Source organism: Impatiens glandulifera, chromosome 9 (genome assembly GCF_907164915.1).
Source record: "Impatiens glandulifera chromosome 9, dImpGla2.1, whole genome shotgun sequence".
Classification (NCBI taxonomy): domain Eukaryota; kingdom Viridiplantae; phylum Streptophyta; class Magnoliopsida; order Ericales; family Balsaminaceae; genus Impatiens; species Impatiens glandulifera.
The window spans coordinates 24,130,905-24,157,226 of NC_061870.1; the positions used below are offsets into that span (position 1 = coordinate 24,130,905).

A 26,322-nucleotide genomic window follows, 5' to 3' on the forward strand; every position below is an offset into this window, starting at 1 on the left:
TATGACCGATTAAACCGAATTGATAATTTAACTGTCAATTGACAAGAATAATTGTAATAATTTTTTTGGTGAAAAAAACCAACTTACGCATCTATGTTAGACATGAACAAAACATAAAAATTCTAAATTTATGAAAATAGATTAAAACTAACTAATATATATAACAAGTTAATTGTTATTATTTAAATTAAAACTAACACTAATTAAATATTTACATTGTAATTATTTATTTTATTTTTTACCTACCTTCAAAATGTAATAAATCATCTTGTAAAAGAATGAATTTTAAAATAAAAGAATGAAATGAAATGAGATTATAAATAAAAGAATTTTCCATTTTGAAGTGAAGTTTAGTACTACTATAGAAGGGTTTCAGTATTTGAGAAAGCGGCTCAGCAGTCAGTCAGCAGCAGCCCGAACTGAAAACTGATAAAGACTTCGAAAAATCTCTTCTTCCATTTCAGTTCCATTCCACCTGTTGAATCGCAGCGGCAGAAAACAAAGCTAGCGACAGAGATGGAGAGTATCGCGGCGTTCTCTGGCCTCAATCCAAACCTCAAACACATGCTCAGACCTTCCCGCACCACACTAATGCAAGTTCCTTCAGTTCTAACCGATGCCACCATTTCTCCTCCGTCCTTTCTCCAGGTATCTTCTTTCTTTCATTCTTAATCTGGGTTTATTTTTATTTCTATCATTATATCTAAGAATGCGCCTTGCATGTCAATTGTAACTGGAACTTGCTTATGCTGAATTCTCGCAGCTTCGGAAGCAGCACAATTTCATTTCCCGCAGTAAAGTGACCACCATTGCACGCGTTGCTTCACCCACTAGGTGGGTTCCTCTCAAAGTCTATGTTTTTTCTTTCAACCGGACTGATTGGTTATCTTTTTAAGCTCTCTTACGTATTTAGGGTTTAGCAAATTTCTCCCTTGTGCACACAACATTTCTGTTACGAGAGTCTGCTTAATATACTTTTTGTACAATTTTTAATCAAACATTATGGTTCAGTTTAACTGAAAAAAGAAAGAGTCTTTATCAACAATTCTTGTCTCAGCTTTATGGGTAACAATCTGATAGGAAAAAGAATGTTAACTGAATACTAGGTATTATTATTATTATTATTATTCAGTATGCTGGCTTTTAGACGTTATCTTCATTTCCTTATGTTTCTATCATTTCCCTTTTGTTTCTAAGATTCACTAATTTGTCCTCTCTACATTTGTGTTGCAGCAATGAGACATATGGATTAGCTGAACTAGATTGGGACAACCTTGGGTTCTCATATATCCCTACCGATTATATGTACACCATGAAGTGTACTCAGGGACAAGAATTTGGTGAGGGTGAGTTAAAGCGTTTTGGGAACATTGAGCTGAGCCCATCTGCTGGGGTCCTAAATTATGGGCAGGTTAGTTGAAAAGTTTCTGTTGACATTCTGTTTTCTTTTGAATGTTAAGAGTCCAGACTTTGTTATTTGAATTATGTACTTTTGACAAAACTTTGAAGTGGATTATTTAATGATTTATTCAAGTATTGTAAACTTGTTGGCAGACAGACATATCTGTATTATGTTATTAGATTTACTTAGAGCTTATTTGGAATCCACTTGTGGTGAAAATCTAATAGATTCCAAACAAAACCTTGTTGTTTGTTTTGGATTTGATAGTTGTAGAATTGAAACAATGTGCTTATATTCTTACCAAATCGCAGGCTCGCATTTAATTATCTTCTATGTGAAATAAACTTGGCATACTTGATATATATATGCTATAGCTTGAGGGGGAGTGTTATGGATATGCTGTGAATGTCTCATGTAATGATGTAGACAATAGATTGTATGTATAAGCGTAGTTTGTGGTTCATATTTATGACCTTTATCTACAGCTATTTGAAGGAAACCATAATATTATGTTTATGGTGCTATTTAATTATCCAACTGAGGATAACTGAACCTAATAATTTCATGTAACTAGAGTAGTTGCATGTATCCTCCTGCTACATGAATATAGGTGTTTATTTTCCTCCATAATTTATTCATTGAATACTCTACAAGAATGAAATATCATGTCTTTTTGTTTCACTTGCTGAAACAAAAGCACACGTAATGTACTCTAATGCCTTCTCCTCACCTTTCGCAAGAAATATAAGGATAACGGGGGTGGGTCCTTGTATTTACACTTATTAAATGTTCCAGTTGTTCCATCTTAAAGGAAACAATGAAATACATTAACATAACTATTTGGTTAGAAGATCACAATGGATTCATTTAACCTTTACGTTTGGCATTTTACAAAATTTCATCTTGCATTTAGAAAACGTCCATCCTATTTAGAAATGGTTTAGAATTATAGATAATTTTGAGCCTATTTAGCAACAATTGAGATTCACCTCAAGTGTGGTTAAAGGACTTCTATGTAGTGTCTTAATTTGAATATATCAAACAATTAATGTAAATGATGACGATTTGTATGATAGATTTTTGAAGTGAGGAGAATTGAATCCACCATTCCGTGAGCCAAATAGGCTCATTTTTTGCCTTTTATCTTTTACAGGGTTATTCTATACTTACCATTTATTTTGTGGTGCTTGTATTAGGGTTTATTTGAAGGTATGAAGGCATACAGGAAACAAGATGGAAGTATTGTTCTTTTTCGTCCAGAAGAAAATGCAATGCGAATGAGGATTGGTGCAGAGCGTATGTGCATGCCTGCCCCAACAGTTGAACAATTTATAGATGCTGTGAACACGACGGTTGTAGCAAACAAACGATGGGTACTGTTTTGTTATCATATTTTTTCATGTTGATCGTGATCATGAAAAATCTACATCTGTCATGTTTGTATAAAATCAAAATGATATAAAAACTAATTTGTATTATGATCCAAAAAATAATCTGATTATGATCTAGAAAAAAATCTCTATACCAAATGAAGCATTTAACTACACTATTTGGATCACGATACTGAAAATAATTTGTATATCAAATGAAGCAACAAAAATCAGAGACAGAATACCAGTTTTTAAATAGTTACATTGTTTCTTTGCTTGTTATTTCAGGTGCCCCCAGCTGGCAAAGGTTCCTTGTATATAAGACCATTGCTTATGGGAACTGGAGCTGTTCTTGGTCTTGCACCAGCTCCTGAGTACACATTCTTGATCTATGTTTCCCCAGTAGGAAACTATTTTAAGGTTGGTTAGTTTTCTATTCACCTGTCATTAGTTTTTGTTTCCTTAAGATACCCTGTAAATCTTAGGTGGGTCATAGTTTTATGTATGATCTTTATCTACTTAAAATATGATGATTTTCTATATTAAATGGTAGATCTAATGTTGAATGAAGGGTATAGCAAAGGTTCCTTGTATATAAGATCATTGCTTAGTTTTTTTTTTGTGAGAATGTTGGGCTCCGCTTCTTCTTCGGAGTGCGACTAATCCCCGCGAGTTAAGCACATAGCCCGCAACGCAAACACACTCAACTAATTTAACCACGCGAACTGAACTTGCCGCTTGATGGTCTCGAACCCAAGACCTCATCATGGAGGCTAGGGATATCCCCACCTCTTTTTGCCGCTAGGCTAGAAGAGGGGATAGCATGTTTAATTTACCTATAAAACTTAGCTTATTCTTCCCACTAAAAGCACCTTCATTGAAGTGTGCGTGTGGGGTGGTGGTGGGAAAAACCCTGGTCTAAAAATAACTTAGGTTCTTCTTCATTTTTTCTATGGACTTTATTTACTTCACCTAATGATTTGTAGTACTAAATGATACAACTAAAGTTGAAAGGAGGGTATATGTATAGAATCAGTTTAACAATCCACACGATTTGCCAACGTAGAGTAACTAAGTGGTTAGAGTGTCGGCTTCTTTGAGCGGAGGTCGAGATTCGACCCCTACTTGACTCGTTCAATCCTTTCAAAAAAACAAAATATCCACTTGATTTCTTCATCAACTAGTTGAATCCTTTAACAATATATATATTTGTATCCCACTTGGATATACATGTAGTCCGAGCTCCTTGCGAGTGCCCCCCCTTCTTGAATCTTGCCTTGTAACCAAATGAATAGTAAAATACACCATTTTCCTGTTTGTTTGCTCAGTTACTTGCAATTTGTATATGTCTGTTGTCTTATTTCAGGAAGGCTTGGCACCCATAAATTTAATTGTTGAAACTGAAGTGCATCGAGCAACCCCTGGTGGCACTGGTGGTGTGAAGACCATAGGAAATTATGCTTCGGTAAGTTACCCATCTAATTTTTCTCCATTATTACATTAGTCTTGTAAGCGATTCTTAGAGGTTTGCGTATTAGAAAACTATGTATTATGTAAATTATGAAGTTTGTCAATGTTTAAATATTTTATAGACATTAAATTTAAACAGTGTTTGAATAATGCGTAGCATTAGTTAAATTAGAGATGAAACAATTTTATTTCATAGAAATTAAAAAATGTGTTGATAGGATCCAAAATCCAATTAGTGAAACATAATCTTCACTTATAGAACCTCAATCGATTCCCACTTAGAACAACATAAGTTGAAGTGGAGGTCATGACTGTGGTGAAGGGTCATGCTAGCTTCCTACATTAAAAAAAATATTCTCAATCAAAGGTATCTTAATAATATCTGTTCTATTTTACTATTTCTCTTGAAAGTGGTTTATCCTAGAGTTTTGGATTTTTATTTCCAAATTTTTTTGCTTGATTATAAATTGTAGGTCTTAAAGGCACAATCTATTGCAAAAGCAAAAGGGTTTACAGATGTTCTTTACTTGGATTGTGTTGAGAAGAAATATCTTGAAGAGGTTTCCTCTTGTAATGTTTTTGTGGTGAAGGTATGTTTCTCTCTACATGCTGCTATCTATCTAGTTTATGTTTCTTATAGAAATTCCTGGTCAAGGTAAAATGTTTGATTTTCATTAATGGAGAAACTATGCAGACTACTAGGCTTCTTCATGGTTGCCTCATCTGTATCTTTTCTAGGTTGGCAGTAGGGTTGGATTTTCATTAGCAATTTTTGTATACAGAAGAACAAAGTAACCCAAATCTTTTAATATTGAGCCTCTTTGGAAAAAAGTGCATAGAACCTGATATTGTCATTTTGAATTAATGTTGAAATGTAAATTATCTACTAAAATGAATTTTAATTCAAATTAAAACACTTTCATATATCAAATATCTAAAATCAGATATCGGATTATCACTCATTTATGGAAGTAAAGTGCAATACCATTTTTCTCTCCTTAAAATCCTATGTTGAAGTCATCACAGAACGCACTTCCAAATGTGGTCAAATAGGTCAATTGTTGTAATTTGAATAGGAATCTGATTATATATCAATTAAATTAGGAATGAATGTGGCTGATAATAAGTTCCTACTGCCTTTTATCATTATAGTTGCTTCTCTTCAGTTTCTCATTAGGTACCTGCTGTTGCCATCATATTTTATTTCAGATCTTGTACTAATAAGAAGTCGTGAGAACATGATACTTAGTTTTTCATCTTCTCAGGGCAATCTTATTGCTACTCCCGCAATCAAAGGTACAATTCTTCCGGGCATTACGCGAAAGAGTATAATCGATGTAGCTCGAAGTCAAGGATTCGAGGTACTTTTTGTTGACTATCACTGATAACATTATTTTCCCCATTCTTGTTTACTTTATCAGGTTCTATACTATTTTGTTTACTATCTATGTCTTCATTTTCGTTATGTTTGGCCATTTAGGTCTTGTTTATTTTAACAAGATTATGAAGGGATATTAATGTAGTTAGTTATCTGTGAACCATATTCTCATGCCTGCCTTTTTATCTATCAGTGTAATGTAGAACTAGGATTTTGTAGAAGAAATGTAGATGAGAAGAGAATATGCCTTTGAGATGAGATAAACCATATTCCATATGTTAAGTAATACATACTTTACTATTATTTATAACTTACTAACCCCTTTAACTTGCTCTTCAAATTACTAATTTACTATACTACCCATATACTAATATACCGAACTACTGCTGTTACACTCAGCTTCTATACCATTTAAATTGTTATGGTTCACCATCTAACACCCTTAACATGCGTTTTATGGAGCCTTTTCAATTTTGTTATTTTTACCAATGTGGCATATCATGTAGGTTGAGGAACGACAGGTATCTGTGGACGAATTACTCGACGCCGACGAGGTTTTCTGTACTGGAACAGCTGTTGTAGTATCTCCCGTGGGAAGCATCACTTATCTTGACAGAAGGTGATAGATAATGCTATTCTTGTCCAAAGTTTCTCATTCAACTATTAAAATTATGTCAACTTCTTGATCTAGAATTACTCACCTAAGGTAGCTTAATTGATTAGAGTCTTGAACTTAAAAGGTTGAGGTTTAAGTTTGATTCCTATTGTTGTCTGTCTAGTGGTGTCAAAGGCTGTGAAAGTAGGTTAAATAATTAAATGAATGAAAATACAGTACTTTAAGATAAAACACAGTTTCTTTATAATAAATTATGTATTTTCTTTGCACAGGACTGCATACCAAAATGGTGGTGTTGGTAAAGTGTCTCAGCAGCTGTATTCTGTCTTAACTGGTCTTCAAATGGGGATATTGGAGGACAAGATGAATTGGGTTGTAGAACTATAGGTGATTTTCAAATTGAGGGAATTTAAAACAATAGTGTTTTCGGCTGCGTGGACTACATGGGCAGACACGATATGCTGTTTTTTTAACTGTATTATATTCCCGAAAGCTCGAATGCTATGGAATTTGGTAAAAATTATCATGTTTCAGATTTGAAGGGTTTTAAATTGTTTCCTTTTCTGTTTATGTTGGACCATGTTTTAGGGTATATTTAGAACAAAGGATATTGAAGAGAGTTCTTGCTTTGGTCATTTATATTGTCAATGAATTGCTTCTGAAGTTTTATTTATTTATTTATTTAGATGTTTCAATCTCCAATTATGCTTTATTTGATTTGAGTTCAAATTATGATATTTCTATCATATGAGTTAATTTTCATTGCTCTTTAATCTAAGGCGGTGTTCAATTTGGGTTAATTAACTTAGTTAAACTAATCAAACATTATTTCACTCCTCGATCATTACCGGGTTTAAAAAAACCCAAATCCAGTCAAAGCCGAAGAATCAATAATTATGATTTTAAGAAATATTTGTTGTAGGTCATTGTAAAAGATAAAGAAAAGGAATTGAGAAGAAGTCAAATGAATGAATCTGAAATGTAAGATAATGGCTGGAAAAGAGAAAATAACCTTGATTTTGAGGTTTGCTAGCTGTAAATCAAAGACATGTGTCAAAAAGGGGAGAAAAGGTGACTTGGGCCTTGGATCATTCATTCATTGATTCATTGAGATGGGTCCTCATTTCTTACGCAAAACAAGACAAAATATTGAAGAAATTTTGATGGAAGAAAAGTTTGTGTTATGAGTTAAAAAGATGTGTGAAATGAAAGAGGGTCAACATGAACGGTTAAAAATGTCAATGGTGGCTCTATTTGTTTATTACTATGGTAATTCCCTTTACTTTTTGTTTTTATTACTTTAATCAAACAAAAGCTAATTCAACTCTTAAATAGAGAGCCAAAGTCTACTTGGTTGGTCATTCACTCTCTATGTTTTTCCATCCTAATGACATAATAATTATATTTTAATTTTAAAAATTAATAGTAATAAAGTCAAGAGTTTGATACTTCATATGATCATCAATTAAAAAAAAATAATAGTTAAATAATAATTTATAATGGTAAGAAGAATATAAGATAATTGTTTTTGTTGTTTTAAAACAATTTGGCATATGATATAAGTTATGGCAATAATACCACTTCAATAGAAACAAGTATCAAAGCAGATAAAAATAAATGAAATAGAATGAAAATTTGAATCTAGAAGGTATATATCTAAACATAAAAAATAACTTGCTAAATCAGCATGACCTCGCATTTCTTCTAGAATGTCCTCTCAGCTAATGATAACTTAAGAATTTTCATATATATGTTTGTAATTTTAAATATCTTGCAACTTCAATTTTACACAAAATTACACATTTAATTAGAATATAAATGTCTAGTCAAATTTAAAATTAATGTATTTTATTTTTTGAAAAAAAGTATCACGCTATATTGTGAATCCATTAAGTAATTCAAGTGACAAAAATCTTATCTAAAAAGACAAATCTATAAAAGAAAAAATTATAATGAAAATAACAAAAACGAATAAAATATCTCATAACTCAAGTTGCCCAAACCAAGCTTCTTTTTTTGTCATAATTGTTTCCATTGTATATTCGAAATGTTTCTCTTTCGACACATAATTTTTATAGTTTTTTCCGTCATTTCCTCAATTTTCTCTAAAATTTCTACATGTTCATCATTTAAGTTAACACTTGTGTTCCACATCTAACCAATCTTCTTAGAGTTGCAAAGTGACCCTCATTGTGCATGTGTGCCAATCCATTTGTGAACTTCTTACTAATCCAAATAATTTGGAATCTGATTTTTGGTGCAACCTCCAAATTGGAATCCTCCCTTGTATGGTGAGCATTTTCCACATGGCTCTGATTCCATGAGCCCGATTTGCGACCACGAGAGGAGTCACATGCAACCGGTCTCTCCCAATATTCATAAGTTTGATCCCCGTGCCGTATACTACTTACCATCCTCAACTCCCAAGTTGTTCAATTCCTCCACACCATCAAGTAAAGCCCTATCTATAGGGATCCCCTTGTACGAGAAAATGATATCATGGTTAGTCGATGCAAAATATTCTGTTTGTGCCATAACTCGACATCTCTTATGTCTTTATACACATTCCAACTTATATATAACTAACTTTCCCTTTTTTGCTCTCCCATTTTCATGTTTGGCCATTGTTCCTAAAACATCTAATGATTTTTTTCCTTTATTATACATGAATCATTTCAAAATAATGTTAAAGAAATTTATATATATATTTTTTTCAATGAGACCAATGAAACACAAGTTCTAGACATGGAAAATAAAAATCTTTGTGGCAAGCCAAGTCTCCCTCTATCAACATCTATCCATAAAGTTTAATTTTTTATTCTTCCACTTTTTGAAATTCAGTGACCGTTCCCTCTTTCTCTCCCCCCCTTGATCTCCAGCTATTATACACTCGCCCACATTCAACCTTCTTTCTCCATCTATATATATCAGAAATACACGCCGTACAAAACCAGAAGAACTAGGGTTTGGAAAGGAAACAAGTTATAAAAATGGGTAGGGCTCCTTGCTGCGATAAAGCAAATGTAAAGAGAGGGCCATGGTCGCCGGATGAAGACGCCACCCTCAAATCTTATATTCATCAGAACGGCACCGGCGGCAACTGGATTGCCTTGCCGCCCAAGATTGGTATTTTTTATTACTTTTTTTGAAAAAAATGATCTTCTTGCTCTGTTTTGTTCCCTTAAAAAGAAATGTTGATCTTGAAACTTGAATCTTGTTTAGGCTTAAAAAGATGCGGAAAGAGTTGTCGGCTAAGATGGTTAAACTATTTACGACCAAACCTAAGACATGGCGGCTTTACAGACCAAGAAGATAACATCATATGCAACCTCTATTTGAGTATTGGGAGTAGGTAATAATTTTAATATATATTATTATTATTAAGTCACTTATAATAAACCATAACTCTTCCAACAATTAGATTCTTTTTCATTATAATTCAAATGGTATAAAACATCAAGATCTTAAATTATAAGCAATAAAATTAATATTAATCTTCACTATATATTCTTGCTCAAATCTGTCTTTCCTTTTTTGTTGGGCTCGAATTAATGATTTTGTCACCTAAATTTTCATTATCATCCTTCCAATATCATTATTTGAGTGTCTTTTATTCAGATGGTCTATAATCGCGGCTCAATTACCCGGAAGAACAGACAACGACATAAAGAACTACTGGAACACGAGGCTGAAGAAGAAGTTGCTCGGTAAACAAAAGAGAGAACATCAAGTGAGGAGATCGGTGATGAAGAAAGAAATGATTGAACATCAATCAATTATAAGCCCAATCCTAAATTGGCCTCAACTACCTCTTCTTTCTAACCAAGACTTTTCCATAAAAAATCAAGAACCAATTATAAGTTTCCAAAACCCTAATGATCATAAATATGAAATTTCACCGGCCCAAGATCATATTGCTATGTATGATACGATGTCGACAGTTAATATCTATCAAGATCAGGATCCTATTGGGGATATTGGTACTATGATACATGATCCCCATGTGGCTAATTATGACAACGTTGTCAATGAACAAACTATCATGGTTCAAGACATGTTTGATGAGTTGTTGAACAACTACCCGATTGAAGAAGTAGTCGAAGATCATGATCAGCAAATGATTATGACAAGCCAAACGGGACCTGGGTGGTCTGGTTCGAGCCAGTGGGAAGAAATGGGACCTGATCTTGTTTATTATCCTAATTTGGCTAATTCAACTCATCATTATTCTTCATGTCAAGATAATAAAGACTTGTTCTTCAAGGATTACTATCAGTCAGGATCATACTTCAATGTGTGAGAGATTTATGTACATTTTTATATATATGTGAATATTTATATATATCAATCTCTGTCTTTGTTTGAGAGATTGAAATGATTAGTTAAGTTGTTTAATTTCATCATAACTAGGAAGATTTATATATATATGTATGACTTGATTATAATGATTTATTTTCTTTTGGAGCATCACTTTCCTTGTGTGACTAACTATAAGATAAGACATTTTCATTAAGAGGTGGAGAGAAGAAGAAGTCTAAAGAAAATAAATCCAAATATAAAAAAGAAATATAAATTTCACATTAAGTGAAATATGACTTGCTCGAAGCGAAGAGTCAAGTCAAATCTAAGCACTGAGAGAGCTAGAATCAAACGATGGTTGTAATGCCTACAACTGGTTTTAATATATATATTTTATTGTTCGTGAAGATTTGTCGTTATTGTATGTAGTTTAACTCGATTGAACTTGAGACAATTTGTGTCATAATATAATTTTGTTTTGACTCATAATACCTATAATCTTTACTAGGTTTTGGTGTATGAAAACACAATAGTTTTACATTAATACTCTCTTATTTATTTTTTGAAAATGTAATGATTATAACAATCCGTGAATAAACGAGTAAAACCTCCACAAACAATAAGAAAATGATGCTAGATAAATGACGAATTAACAAGGAAAGGAAACAGCTTTCCTAATCCTTTATTTTGAAATGGTCAATGGATCCCCTTTCAAAGAAGTTCTTACATTGTTAATGATAACGCAATTTAAACATAACAATAAAACATGATTATAAAAGATAAAACTTAAAACAAGACAATATAAAAATATGTGACAAAAATTATTGAACCATCCTATTGTCCAACAAAACGATCAGATCCTTTTTCGAATCAACAACTACAAGTTTCCTCGTACCTACTATATATATGAGGAAACGAAACTATATGTATATGTACATATATAGTAGACATTTTTCACTTTGGTCTTCAAAGATCTTTGTCAACAATTCTTGGCAGAATAAGTTGAAATGCAGTTGACGAAGCCTATCCAAATTTGTCAATAGTGGCGCCGAGGAGAGGATGGAGATTCGACATAAAAACGTCTCCAAAGAGGGTAGACATCAAAGATCTACTAGGATCAAATCAGCTTTGGATTATGTTGTAATTGAAAAAGGGATGCATATATCCAATGGATGATTAGATTTGTGTAAAAGTGACTGAAAAAGTTAATTAGAAATGAAAGGTAGGGTTTTGACAATTTGGCCATAACTTGCTCGGACGTAAGTGCATGTAGGGCATCCTCTATGATCTGTAGTTTGCTGTTTGCTACTTTCTTTGTATTATTTATTGTCTTCATTTCTGCAAACTTTATACCCTTAACCAAAAGGTATAAGAGCACAGACCTATTGCATCTATCCAAATCAATGTACTTCCAATTACATATAGATAAATAGGTCTTGTTGGCAAACCAATAATTATAATAATTCATATTTTCTTGTCAAATATCATACAAATACATAGACAAGGCACATTAACAAATTGGGAAAAAAGTGAAAATAATTTAGGGGACATACAACACATGCAAAAGTTCTAATTAACTAGGACGCCTATGTGAAAAAGGAAGACACAAGCAGCAATATAGCATGGTAGGTAATTGGAGGTTGCGCAAAACGGATTAAGTATGTAGATTGCAAACACACTTAACAATTTAACTAGACGCAGAACTTGTCGCCTGACGGACTCGACCTAGGAACTTAGAGTTAGTATTCACCTCTTTTTACCGCTAAGTTAGAAGAGAGGATGAAATTGGACAACGAATTAATTATGTAGCCCGCAAACACACTTAATTATTTAACCAGACATATAACTTGTCTGACGGACTCGAACTCAGGAACTTAGAGTTAATATCCACCTCTTAATAATATTTTATAGAAGTTATTCCGAATAAGTTCGTTTACTCAAAGAGTGTAATGTGTAAACTCATCTCTCCTTCTGTTGTTAAAAGAAAATAAATTACAATTTGATTTAGAGTCGCAAATTATGTTTTGTTTCATCAACCAAATTAATGACACACCAAAAATAGTGTGTGGATCTCATTTGGAGCACCCCTCTTGTCTTTCAATTTTCTTGTTTTATTTAGTTTTGGCCCAATTTTCCTTGACTGGATTGACTTGTTTGTATTATTATTATTTTGGTTACAAATAGGTGGTGTAGAGGTTTTATGTAGTTTTGTATCCGAAATTTTCTCCAATTTTAATCACTAAAATTAAGATATTCTTAGTGACCGTTAAATTTAAAGTTTAACCTATAATATATATATATATATATATATATATATATATATATATATATATATATATATATATATATATATATATATATATATATATATTTTTTGTAACTAAGTTACTTTAATTTGGGAAATTATAATTAATAGAGAAAAAATAGAGAAATTACACCGCATGTATATTAAAAAAATGTTAAAGTAATAAAAATCTTGTCTTATAGATTAAATATCTCAAATTCAGTTCCACTAAAATAACTCAAAAGAAAAGAATTTTCTATAGTTTATATTGTATGAGAACAAGAAAAACAACATTTCTCAATTTGAACTCTTGAATGATGTTTTTCTAACAAAAGTAAAGTTGCGTACATATTTTATTTTCTCAAAATCAAATCTTCAATATAGAACTCACATATTGAATTGTTGACTGATTCCTAGTTTGGATACTAAATTTGTTGACTATTCCTATATACTTTTCCTCATGCCCCCCTTTATTTTTTATTTATATAGTGGAAGACTTGATATTCCTTGTTTGTTGTGGGCAATATATTATATAGATTAAATTCAAATAAAACAACAATAAAGGACGGAGATCTATGTAGGGTTCGGGTGGGTTTCAGTCCACCCGAAAAAATAAAATAATTTTTTTACGCTAAAAATGTAATATTATTTTCTAATTTTTTAAAAAAATTTAATACTATTCACTTGTTTGTTTATCTAATTATTAAAAAAATGGTAAAATTTATCTTTATTTTCTCGTTTTATCCAAAATTTTCTTATTACTTTTTTAAACTCATCCCAACTCTGAATCATGAATCCACCCCTGCGAACTATCCATATATTTTCTTTGATCAAATCATACTTCCTATTTATAATATTTTAAGTATTAAATCATAATAATATTATAATTATTTAACCCAAGTAGTATATCTTTTAACATGAAAAAATAGTTAATTTTGAAAGAAACCCACATCAAACAATCCCTAGAGAGAATTTAAATATTAAAAGGCATGGAACCTACTTACCTTGAATTGATGTAATAATAATTAAGAAATCATTCCCACCAGAACTATGAACAAGAAGACAAAATTGCAAGAAAAAGGTGATGGGAAATTAAAATGTCAACAAAACTGCATTTTCTTTTTTTATGTTTTCTGTTTTGTGGCTGACAGATAGCGTTTGGATCACTTTTTTCATGTATGACACGATTTGTCATTAATTAATTAAATAAACAAGTTAATAATATAGTCGTATTCACTCCTAAGCAAGTACCCGGAAGCTAGGCAAGGAAAGTGAATAATGAAAATAATAAAAGATAGATGTTATTATTATTGATTTGTTTCTTCTCAAAATCTATACTATAAAATATTATTGAAGAAAAATGAAGAGAGAAAAATAACAAAATTCTAGAATCATTTCAACACCGACTAGCAGATTTCAAAACATAAATATATTTTTTTTATCAAAGTGACAAAATATATATATTCATTAGGCAGAAAAGAATACACTATAAAATATGATTTTCAAAACAGGCCAAACTAATTTAACTTGTGCCTTTCATCTTGTTTATTTCAACAATTAATGAGCCCATGAGCCAAAGGTGATGTTAGATTCTACAATTTCCCCTGTGGGCTTATACTGGATTAACCTAGGCCCAATCATCAGACAAAGAAAAAAAATTCTCATTTTTCCCTACTTTCATTTTACTTGAGAATTTTCTATTCTAAATGGTTGTAAGAAGTGAGTTAATTTAGTAAATTTAAATGAGTTTAAAATAATGTTGCAGCCAAAAAAGAAATAATACAGAATTACTCTACAGGAAGTAATAATGAATTATATAAAGTTGTTTTGAAATTGTAAAATGTGCACAAAAAATATCATAGATTTTATAGATTGTAAGTTGCAGATATATACAGAGAAAATTCCAAATATTCATTCAAAGTAATATGATTCCCTGAAATAATGAAGGAAGGGATTGAGAGTGTGTTTGATGTTATATTGACACGGTTAATAATCTAATTCGCGTTGAAATAATATTGTTTAAGGAGATAAAGAGTTAAATTGAAGTGGAGGGTTCGTGTTAAAAATAATTTTTAGTTTAAAAGGAAAAAGTACGTATATAAATGGTTAGGTTTGTAAAAATAGCTAGACTGTTAGGTTTGAAAATTTTAAAATCTAGTAGTCCTAATGACTTCATTATCCGGACAGTAGTGATTTGAATTCCAACTTGATCGATCCTCCAAGTGGTATAAAGATCTTGAACAACATTTGAAGATGCTTTAATTTGTTCATGTATAGTCTTATTACTTAATACAAATGACATGAAATCACAAATTAATTAATTAGTTGAACATACAACTGCCAGTTGTACTCATGATCAAGAACATGTGAGAAAAAAAAACATTTTCTAAAACTAACACCAAAATATGTAAGCATTTTTGTTGAATAGTTGGGCTTTCTTAATGGGCCGGCCCAAACTCTCTATTTATTAAGATTTATGTATTAGGGTTTCAAAAGAGTGTTATATAAACTTGTGTTATAACTATAATTTGTTATGTTATTATCTATGTAACGATATTCTCAATAATAGTTTCTCTTTATGGGTGGACGTAGCCAAGTTTTAAGTTTTATCTTGGTGAACTACGTTAAATATGTGTATTCTTTATTTCTTACGTCATCTATCGCATTCCATTACAACAAACTGGTATCAAAGCAAGGTTAAATCGATTGTTTGTTTTTTTCTTCAACTGAGATGACAAAATAAGCATTAAAATGAACAAGTTCATAAGGAGAAATAATTTTAGCTTATGACAGATCAAGATGTAGGCTTTATTGAGACAACAGGGTCTATGTGGGGCGTTGAAAGTGTCATCATAAGCATATATAACCGCTGAGATGATCATTATGAAAGAGAAGGCACATTCAACAATAATGTTGTGCTTTGTAGATGATGTAATCATTGAGGTCTTAGAGGAGGAGAAAGCCATTGGGTTATGGTCGAAGTTGGAGAGTTTTTATATGACAAAGTCGCACACCAATAAGTTGCTTCTGAAGCAACGGTTGTTCACCCTACGAATGTTGGAGGGTATGGAAATTAGAGAACACCTAGATTAATTAAATTCTATTATATTAGAGTTAAGAAATATCGATGTTAAGGTTGATGATGAGGATGCTGCCTTAATTTTGTTAGTATATTTGTCTCTATCATATGAAAAATTTGTTCAGTCTTTCATTGTTGATAAATATACAGTAAGTTGGATGATGTCAGGTATGCCCTTCATTCAAGAAATCTACGCCATATGGCGGTCGGTACAATTATAGACAGTCAAGCTTCAAGGTTGTTTACCTACAAAAGTAACAAGCAAGGGAAAGAGAAGAAACATAACAATTTGTTTAATTCAAAGGGTCCTAAGCCGACTGATATTTGTAATTACTACAAAGAGAAAGGACATTGGAAGAATGAATGTCCTTTGAAGAAAAATCTATATAAATCTAGTTTTGGTTCTACAGTTGTTGCAGAAGATAATACATTATCTAATGATGATAGTGCTCTAGTGGTAGATGGACACACCCAACAAGATGATGCATGAGTTCTTGATTCTAGAGTTTCGTATCATATTTGTCCTCGAAGAGAGTGATTCGAATCTTACAAACACGTAGATGGTGATTGTGTTTCTATGGCCAATAGTTCTATCTATAAGGCTGTTGAGATTGGCTCAATCAAGATTAGGACATACAATGGTAGATTTTGTACACTGAATGAGGTCAAACATGTTCCACTTATTACTAAGAATTTGATATCTCTGAGAATGCAAGATAGTTAGAGATTCTGGTTCAACGGTGAAAATGGAGTTTTGAATGTCTCTCAGGTTCTGTTTTTGTTGCATCCTTAGAGATTCACAAGGATGATATGACTAACCTTTGGCATATGAGACTTGGTCATATGAGTGAAAGAGGGATGCAAATTCTAGTAAAGGAGAATCTTTTTGGTGGTCACAAGATCACAAGTCTTCTTCTGTAAGCATTTTTTTAGGAAAAAACACCGCAACAAGTTTTCAAAAGCAATTCACAGGACAAAAGACACACTTGATTATAAATATTCGGATTGTTAGGGTCCGGCTAGCGTTGAATTTTTTGGAGGTCAGAGATACTTTTTGACAATTATTAATGATTTTTCAAGGATAACTTGGTTATTTGTCATGAAAAATAAAGGAGAAGCCTTCAAATATTTAAAAGAGTGGAAAAATTAGTGGAATATCAAACTGGGAAGAAGATCAAGAACATTAGTAAAAACTTGATTTTTAAGAAGAGAAAAACCCCTCGAAGAAAGAGAAAATGCATTCGGTGATAGTGTTCACCGAGTGCGATAAATGCTCTCGCAACGTCTCGGTGATACAGTTGTCGGTGAAAGAAAAAAGAGTATTTGCGAGAGCATTATTAGCTCTCAGAGATAAATAATATCACCCGTGAGCTTTCTCTTGCTTTCGACAATTTTTCTCGGTAATTGTGTTCTTTTTACTAGTGGAGTTTGCAAACTGACAATGTTTTGGAGATTTGTTCATCTGATTTCGATATGTTCTACAAAGATGTAGGGATTGCTCGGCATCACATGGTAATGCATACACCACATCAAAACTATATAGCTAAAAGAATGAATCAGACATTACTAGAGAGACCAAGGTGCATTCTCTCTAATGCAAAACTTGATAAGAGTTTTTGGGCAGCATCAATGACTACATCATGCTATTTGATAAATCGTGGGCCTCACACCGAGATTAACTGCAAAACACCTTACGAGGTGTGGTCTGGAAAATCTGCTTATTATTTGGGTTTGAAAGTTTTTGGTTTCACAATTTATTATCATATTAGTGAGGTTGAACTAGATCCAAGAGCAAAGAAATGAGTGTTTGTCAGCTATGAAGATGGTGTCAAAGGATACAAAGTATGGTCTCCATATAAGAAAAGAGTTATTCTAAGTAGAAACGTCATCTTTATTGAGAATTCTATACTTAACTCTATTGAGAAATCTGTAGCAGAAAGTAGTAGTATTGAAAATAGGTGGAGTTAAAAACTACTCTACAAAAGGAGAAGGAACCATACGTTGAGGGTTAATTGTTAGAGATTAGATTCTCACATTTATGAGTATTAATTTGCAGATGACAATAGTGTCTAAACAAACGTCGCATATACTCACTATCTTCAATGAACTATTGTTACCCATTCGAAGATTGCCAAAATCTCCTAATGAATACGTAGAGAAAAAATCACCATGAAAAGTAACGTGCACTGTAATCAATTACTTAGTTAATATATTGACTTATGAGATTAATGCAATCATCTTTGCACACGACGGAGGTGTTGCCCTCTGCAATCACATTAGTTTCTTTTTCACCTTTATGTCATTCATTTTGCTATTATTTTCATATATGACAATTTTTTTTGTGTCCTAGTTTGTTATAGTGATAACACTTAAGACCAACACGAAAATTCGATATTTTGTTGTTCGAGTCATTATTTTCCTTTCTACCATGTGGAGATATGTTCTTACTCCTTTCATGCGACTCTGAATTTTTACATACTATGGCTTATAAAGCTGGGTCGCCTTTTTCTCTTCTTCTAGTATCTTTTTTGAAAATACTATCTTTAACCATGTCCATTGTTAGAATACCATCTATTGTTAAATTATTTAATAAAATTATTGACGTTTCTCAATTGTTCGGTAACAGGCCAAGAAGTAGTGGAGCTTGTAGCTCATCATCGAGAGTTATCTCCATCGATGTCATTTGATTCACCAAGCTAATGAACTTGCTAGAGTGCTATGTCATACTCCTATTTTCTTCTTACTCCAAGTTCACGAGTGGTCGAGTTATCATCGCATTGTTTCTTGAAGAACATTTTCTTGAACATCGACTCTAACTTTGTCCAATGAGTCTACGCGCCGTTTTCTACTGTAATGTGATGGAAAATATATTGGTCAATCACTACTTGATCATAGCAGCTGCTTTCCAATTAAGAATTTTCAATCTCCATCGCACATCATGTCTGGATTTTTCATGCATTGTACAAGATTAAATAAATCTCTACAAATTAGCAAATCTAGCATCTATCATTTTTAGACCAAAAAGTTTTTCAATGTTAGATTAATCATCCTAATCGAATTTTGATCCTCCATTTGGCACACAAGAAATTTGATCAATCCAACAAAATACTTTGATACCACTTGTTGGGAAACCTTTTTAATAACAATTGTGGAATAATTATTCTTTCCCTCTTTGTATGTCTCAATGAGATAATCAAGAGAACTAAACCATATAGCAAGCAATAAAATCAAGCACATAGAGACACATCAATTTTAGTGTGAAAAATTTTAAATGATAAAAAAATTACGGGACATGTAGACCACTTAAAACACATTCACTATATTGTAGTGAGTTGCACCAAAGTTTTTCTAGCTCACTAGATGTTCACTAATACAAAGTAATTCACCGTTAATGGTAGATTACAGAAGTAAGAACAATAATAAGAAAAACTCTCACCAAAGTGGAATACTCAAGTGAGTATCTAAGAAAAGTTTAAACAAAGATCTAGACTTATTAAAATTGTAGAGAATGTCGCGAAGATTCACCACTTATGATTCGAGCTAAAACCGATATTGTTCGACTGTTCGATCGTCTCACCGAAACTCTAATTATCTAACATTTATTTTTGTTTATGTTATCTTTCTTTTTGTCTTGAAATCTTATTATCTATTGAGGGTGACAATTCAGGTCAGTTTTAGGTTGGCGGGTTTGGATTGACAAGTTAACGGGTTGAACGATATTAATTTAAACCTGATCTGTTTAATAATTTGCGTCAAAATCTTTAACCTAAATTAAATTGAATTATTTATTTGTAATTGACCTGAACCTGACCTGATTTATCTGATTTCCCTAACTTAGCTCGAATTCAATTCAATGTATTTAATTCGCATCTATCTATTTCAAATTAAAATGATATCAACACAAAACAAAAATGAAGTTTAATCACAACTACACCTACAAATGAGTAAGTGGGTAGTAAAGAAAACATACAAAACTCAACAAAAGAAACTTGTAAGCAAATTATCGGGTCTACTTTGGGTTATTTCAGTTCGACCAATTTGACTTATTAATTTATTAATCAGGTTAAACATGTCGACTTGATTTTGACCCGAACAAAAAAATCAACGACCCTAACCTGATTTTTTCGTGTTCAATTCAAGTCGTGTTTTTGTGTTGGATCCTAAAATTGACGTCCCTACTATTTATTATATATAATATATTATTCATTCAAGCCCAATAGCTCGGATATCCATAAGATGAGTTGAACCCAACAATCTAGTAATAATGTTCTTATTTAAAAGGAGGTTATATGAGTGGAAGTTTAAATCAATTTCTCAAAATAAATCTTGATCACAAAAATAAAAAATATAAACCAACATCATAAAGATTTTCAAACCAAAGCTAGACCTTATTACCGATTTTATGGAGAGATACAGTCAATATTCTTTTATTCAAACCAAGAGAACTTTGCTTTTAGGTGCAAGATACACTAAATCATAGACTAGTATAAGAAATGAGGATTTTCCCATATAAATCTAATTCACCTTACTCTACTATCATATTTGACTATTTAATTTTATTTTTTAAAATTTGATTTTCCCGGGTGCTTTTAGTCATGTTTACTAATAAATGCTACTTTTCAACCATTTCCATTATTTGTGTCTTTATTGATGTGGTACTTTCCTATAGACTAGTGATAATAATAATAAGAGACAACATTCCTTGACTTTGACTTTACAAACGTTTTTAAGTCATTTCATCTAACCAAGTAGCATCTTTATTAGCCTTTTCAAAGCAATTGCAATTTGACTTTTGCAAATGTTTTATAGAGTATATATGATTTATTGTGGTTCATATCCAAATGATACAACTATTTATATATTTTTAAACATTATAATAACAAATCTAATATTTTTTTAACTTCGAATTTTTTAAAGATTTTTTTTATCCCCTCAAACGTATAGGTTGGACGGTAGCGTTTTACTAATAGAATTCAAATAAGGCTATTTGTACGATGAAAATATATAAACTATTAAATGAAAAGACAATTAGAATTTTTGTAAATAAATGAATCCTATTTAGAACGCCTAATTTAAGTGGAAGTGGAGACAATAGACGTGACTTTCTACATTCAACTAAAAATAAATAAAATAAACTTTTAAGTATAAGATATTTTATTCATAAATTTGTTTTCTACAAAAATTAACTTAAAAATTTGAATAGTATATTAGTCTGTAAATTTTTTTATTTAAAATCTATATATTCCCAACCATCCTACATGAGAAATACTTAGAGTGAAATAAATTATAAGAGAATCTATTTAAAATTTAGGATTTTGTCATAATTCTTTATCATATATATTTTAAATTATATAAAAAAAATGTGTAATATCAAATTTTGGTAGGAAGTGTTCCAAAGTTATCAAATTATTATGAGAATATTTTTTGGATATACATGACATCCCAAAATTATATGAATTCAAAATTTTAGGCAAAGTTAGATTTTTTTTTCTTGGTCTACTTGACCAAAATACAAACTACATAGGTTAGAGTTACTTGGAGGCCACTCAAGTTTTGTACCTATTAGCCACTAGGTTATTATAATTTTTTTTTTGAGCTTAGTCCGTTTAGGAATTGTTCAGAGTTAATTAAAATTTAGTTATTTTCAATTATTTGAATAAAAAATAATAATTCTATTATATTACTCTTTGATTTTGTTTTTATACTTTTTTTTGGAATTGAACTAACTACTAATCAAACAAAAAAAAATCAAAAAATATATAATTTTCGAATCCAACAAGTGAAACACCAATATAGTTAAATGTTACAAAAATATTCTTGTTGGATTAGAGACAAAACCATCATGGTTGAGAAAAAAATATTTATTTTTTCTCCCGATGTTTTTTTGGTATGTATTATTTTTTCACCTTACTTAGTTAAGTTATTTGTAATGAAATTGTAATACAAATAAGAAATCAATTCAAGCACTAGGTTTGTCATGAATGTACATTTCAATATTTTTTCTTAAATAAATCATTGAATTTATAATGAGCTATTCACGGTTGTAATTTGTGTGAAGAGCACGGATTCGCTTTGTGTTGAAACAGGGCTCATGGTGGTAGGTGTCATTCTATTCTTCTTATCAATTTTTTTTTTGTGTGTGAAGAGCATCTAGTTAAGTGCAACAACAAAGATGAATTGACATTCATATTCCAAGTTTTGAATGAGCAAGAGTTCATGAGCCAAAAAAACCCTCTAATTCGAAATATTAAACTCTATCATGTTAATCATCCCGAAAAAATAGTACATTTAAACATAAACTAGAAAATAAAGAACAAATTTTTTTTTCCGTAATATTATAGGGCAAGAACAAGGGCTTTAACCTTCCATATATACTTGTATGTTTCAATTGTATTGAACAAATAATAGAGATTCCTAATTAGGTTTTAATTACATGTAGTCTGGTAAGCATGCATGTCATGTATTTAATTAAAATATAATTAATTAAGTGGACTTGCCCTTAATTAGTTAAGAAAAAAAGATTAATTAGATTTGTATTTTGACTTAATTGATTTGCTTGTTGATTTTATTGCACATTGAAATACCCTTTTTGACCTTGCACGCTCCCAAACATGGTGAGACAAATCTTTTAAATATTCTAAAGGACGGTTTCTTCATTACAAATTGGTTTTCAATTCACACTGCACATGATTTCAAGTGGAAGATTGGATAATCCTTTTTTTAATTAAAATAAAATAAATATATGCCTTTTATTTATTATTTTTTGTTTCTTTTCTAAAGAAATCAATTGGATCACGGCATAATCTACTTTATATCCAAATTTTGGACGGTATGCATGACATTCTTATCTACTTAGTTTTATTTTTCACTTATTTTTTCAGTTTTGTATGTATTTTTTTTGAGAAAATAATAAAAAAATTTATTAAAATAAAAGTAGAGATATCGAGCCACATAATTCATGAAAATGGTATTTGGTGAGACGAACGCCTAGGAACACTCCCTACCGATTAGCGTCTAACCCCTTTTCGACGTTTAAAATAAAAAATATTCATTTGGTCTAAAACTCTTTAATAAATCAGTTTAAAAACTATACTACACAAATCTAACTCATTTTGTAAAAACACACACAAAAAAAATATTTTTAAAATTATGATTAGGATAGCTCAATTTTGGGGACCAGATTTTGGGGCTGGCCCTAGTTAATGTTAAGGGATTTTTAAGGTATTTGTTTGGTAGGAATACAATGACCAACCCTGATTTGAATTCAAGGGGAAAAGATATGAATATGGATTATAGACTTATATTCAAATATGAGCATATATTCTTTCTTTTGTGAGACACAAATTTAATTCATACTAATATTATATAAATTGACATAAATTTCCAAGTTTACCAATCTATTTGTACAATTATCTATATATGGAAAAATTAAGTTTGTAATATAAGACAATTATAAATTAATTGATAGAAACATAACTAATGTAGACCCCATTCAACTACTAAAAATATTTAAAGTGAAAATAATCTTAACATAAGATATTGATATATTTCCATTTTTTATTAATAAATTTTAATTTTATTTGAGGATACAACAGAATAATTAATATTAAACCTTTTTTTATAAAGAAAAGTTTTAAAATAATTATGAAAGCTCAAACCATATTTTATCTATCACACATCAATAGGTCCTTTCATTATAAAGGTGAATTCCATTATTGAATAATATAATTACATCCATTAATTAATTAATAGCTAATTAAGCAAACTATAACAAGACACGTGTCTCAAATTAACATGGTTAGCAATCTTAAACGTAGAGAATAAAATCCATAATAAATTAAGGTATTAAAATATATATAATAATAAACAAGAACCCATATACTTCTATTCAAAACAAATGAATTACAAATGTAACAAAAATTAAAATTGAAATAGATAGAATATTGCACTAGTCCTATACATGCATGTAATTAACTTATATGAACCTCCTCTTAATCAACTAAATACTAGACTAATTAGTAAAAATGAATGTAAAATTAATTATATATGATCAAAAACAATAATTATCGATCCACTCATCTTGTTCACGTTTATCAAACATTAGCCCACAAATCCATTTAAATAACTTCCATCTCGAACCAGATTTTGTCTTATAGACACGTCTTTCAGCAGATGTAGATGTAGACGTAGATGTTGACGAAGTTAATAAAGAGTCGACAAAATCCTTCAACCGCACCATAGCCAAGTCTAAGGTAGCTTCCGACATGTTGGCGAAGCAAACACGAAACCAACCCGGTTCACTACAATGACAAGATGAACCGGGGGAGATGTTTAAACCAACTTGGTACACAATTTTCTTCCATAAATCCATCTCAGCTTCAAAAGTCTTGTTCTTTAAAAGGTGGCTCATGTCAACCCAAGTGAATAACCCAGCATTTCCTTTCAAGCAATGAATTCCTGCGTTCTTTAGCCCGGAAACGAGCTGTTCTTGCCGTTTCTTTAACCGTTTCTGATTTTCAGATAAGTAATTTTGAGTGAAGATCTTGTCGGACAACATTTCACCTAGGAGGTGTTGTGTTTGTGAAGAAACGAGGCCGAAACTCGACATTTTTGTGGCGGTCCCCACTACGGTCGGGTTGTTTGAATATATTGCTCCGACACGAAAACCAGGCAGGCCCAGATCTTTCGAGAGGGAATAAACGATGTGGACTCTGTTCCAGAGCTGGGTATCGCGTAATTTTCTTTCTTCTAGGATTTCCATTATGCTGGTGAATTCAGGGGAATTGAAAACAGTGGCGGAATAGATTTCGTCGCTGATTAAGTCGATTTGTTTTTTGTCAATGAAATCGACAAGTAAGTTGAGTTCTTCTTTGCTGATTGTTGTTCCTAATGGATTTGAAGGATTTGTAACCAAGATTCCTTTGACTTTAAGGTTTTTCTTTCCAGCTGTTTTATAAGCTTTCTCTAGAGCGGATTTTGTTATCTGGAATCCATTTGAGCTTGAACAGATGATCGGTACAATCTCTGCTTTGGTTCTCCATTTAAGATCTCTATCGAATCTGCATTATTTGAAAACAGGGATTTGTTAAAAAATGAAGTAAAAATCAATTCTTTGCATGAATGATAACTAATAATTTGATTTACAAACTTACCCAGGATAGTAAGGAGTGGGAAGAAGAAGTGCATCTCCTTCACCGGCGCCTAATGAAAATATAAGTGCTTCATTAGCAGAAGTTGCTCCGGCCATCAAGACAAGATTTTTCGGATCAAACTCGACTTTGTTTCCTCTTATATCCGACATAAAATCTGTCATTGCCTGCACAAATAATCAAATTTAGATCATGCAAATTCATGCCACCTTTTTTTTTTTTTTTACTTTCATTTGAACATTCATATAAGAATTAACATGATACTTACTTTCTTGAAAGATGGAAGACCATGGTAATCTTGAAACAAAGCAAGGTCTCTGAAAATGGAAACCCCATTTTTCTTAAACCCAGCTGCGTCAGGATTCGCCGCCAGCCATGACTCCAGACGGTCGAAAGAGAGCTGCAATATCAATAAAAATAAATAAAGTTATAATCTTTATGAAAAATGATACAAAAAAACCCTAAAACAGAAACAGTTGATCATAAGATAATTAATTACCTGATTCTCTGCTAGACCCATTTGTATGATGCCGTTAGGGTTTCGGACCTCATCATAGGGATTCTTCTCATATTCTTGCCAACCCAAAAAGTAGGGAGTGTCTTGCCCATGGGTATTGCAAATGGCACCCTTTCTTGAAAGTAGCTTCATTTTTCAGTGTCTTTAGTTGTAGGTAGTGAATTAAGCTCTTAAGTCAAGAGAGAGATGTATATAGCTATGTAGATTGAAGATAGAAGATAGATGGTTTGAATATAGCATAAGAAAATGGTATTTATAGAAAGGGTTTTGTCCCTTAAGCTTTAAGGAATGACAACTCAGCAAGGACCCACCGACTTTTGACCAAAGACAAGCATTCCAATATGCAATTGGCTAGACTAAATGACTATAGATTTGTTTATAATCCAATAACTAGCAAAAAAAATATGTTCTTTTACATATTATAGTAGGTGGGAAATGGGTTTTTCTTGGAAAAAAAGTGGAAAAAGACTCAATTTTTAATGGTAATAAAGTTTATAAAAGAAAAGAAATGGGATTAATGTATGTTAATGGTAATATTATGATATTAATATAGTTGTTGAAGATGGAATTAAGTGGTTGGGAAATTGGTAATACCGACAATACAAAATCGCCGGTCGTCCCCACAACAACCCTTCCCATGCAAACTCATGACTAGCCTATGTCACTGCCTATTGCTGGTCCTCTTTCTTCCCGGCGAACTATGGCCCATTTCTTTTACTTATGTCGGCCATTCTCTCTCTAAACATCGCTAATTTAAT

At 31.5% G+C, this 26,322-nt stretch overlaps 3 protein-coding genes across 3 annotated transcripts; 2 read left to right on the forward strand and 1 right to left on the reverse strand.

The window, feature by feature from the left end:
• The first annotated feature begins 374 nt into the window (after positions 1-374).
• On the forward strand, positions 375-6,871 carry LOC124915122 (branched-chain amino acid aminotransferase 2, chloroplastic-like). Its single transcript, XM_047455784.1, has 10 exons — positions 375-648; positions 764-834; positions 1,234-1,411; positions 2,599-2,775; positions 3,061-3,192; positions 4,139-4,237; positions 4,716-4,832; positions 5,508-5,603; positions 6,127-6,239; positions 6,509-6,871. The coding sequence occupies exons 1-10, from the start codon at positions 517-519 to the stop codon at positions 6,621-6,623; spliced, it is 1,230 nt and encodes a 409-aa protein (XP_047311740.1). The 5' UTR covers positions 375-516; the 3' UTR covers positions 6,624-6,871.
• Positions 6,872-9,226: 2,355 nt separating this feature from the next.
• On the forward strand, positions 9,227-10,536 carry LOC124916054 (transcription factor RAX3-like). Its single transcript, XM_047456789.1, has 3 exons — positions 9,227-9,362; positions 9,459-9,588; positions 9,855-10,536. The coding sequence occupies exons 1-3, from the start codon at positions 9,227-9,229 to the stop codon at positions 10,534-10,536; spliced, it is 948 nt and encodes a 315-aa protein (XP_047312745.1).
• A 13,231-nt stretch (positions 10,537-23,767) lies between these two features.
• Positions 23,768-25,781, reverse strand: LOC124915324 (1-aminocyclopropane-1-carboxylate synthase 3-like). Its single transcript, XM_047456017.1, has 4 exons — positions 25,547-25,781; positions 25,316-25,447; positions 25,051-25,214; positions 23,768-24,957 (listed from the first exon to the last, which is right to left on the reverse strand). Exons 1-4 carry the CDS (start codon positions 25,694-25,696, stop codon positions 23,949-23,951), a joined length of 1,455 nt encoding a protein of 484 aa, XP_047311973.1. The 5' UTR covers positions 25,697-25,781; the 3' UTR covers positions 23,768-23,948.
• Positions 25,782-26,322: the final 541 nt, after the last annotated feature.

Bases quoted from the DNA above. Each gene is read 5' to 3' on its own strand.
- LOC124915122 (XM_047455784.1), top strand. From the start codon at position 517: ATGGAGAGTATCGCGGCGTTCTCTGGCCTCAATCCAAACCTCAAACAC. The intron at 4,833-5,507 runs GTATGTTTCTCT...TCATCTTCTCAG, and splicing joins GTAATGTTTTTGTGGTGAAG to GGCAATCTTATTGCTACTCC. The intron at 6,240-6,508 runs GTGATAGATAAT...TTCTTTGCACAG, and splicing joins ATCACTTATCTTGACAGAAG to GACTGCATACCAAAATGGTG.
- LOC124916054 (XM_047456789.1), top strand. From the start codon at position 9,227: ATGGGTAGGGCTCCTTGCTGCGATAAAGCAAATGTAAAGAGAGGGCCA. The intron at 9,363-9,458 runs GTATTTTTTATT...AATCTTGTTTAG, and splicing joins TGCCTTGCCGCCCAAGATTG to GCTTAAAAAGATGCGGAAAG. The intron at 9,589-9,854 runs GTAATAATTTTA...TCTTTTATTCAG, and splicing joins TATTTGAGTATTGGGAGTAG to ATGGTCTATAATCGCGGCTC.
- LOC124915324 (XM_047456017.1), bottom strand. From the start codon at position 25,696: ATGAAGCTACTTTCAAGAAAGGGTGCCATTTGCAATACCCATGGGCAA. The intron at 25,215-25,315 runs GTAAGTATCATG...TTATTTGTGCAG, and splicing joins GTCTTCCATCTTTCAAGAAA to GCAATGACAGATTTTATGTC. The intron at 24,958-25,050 runs GTAAGTTTGTAA...CAAATAATGCAG, and splicing joins CCCACTCCTTACTATCCTGG to ATTCGATAGAGATCTTAAAT.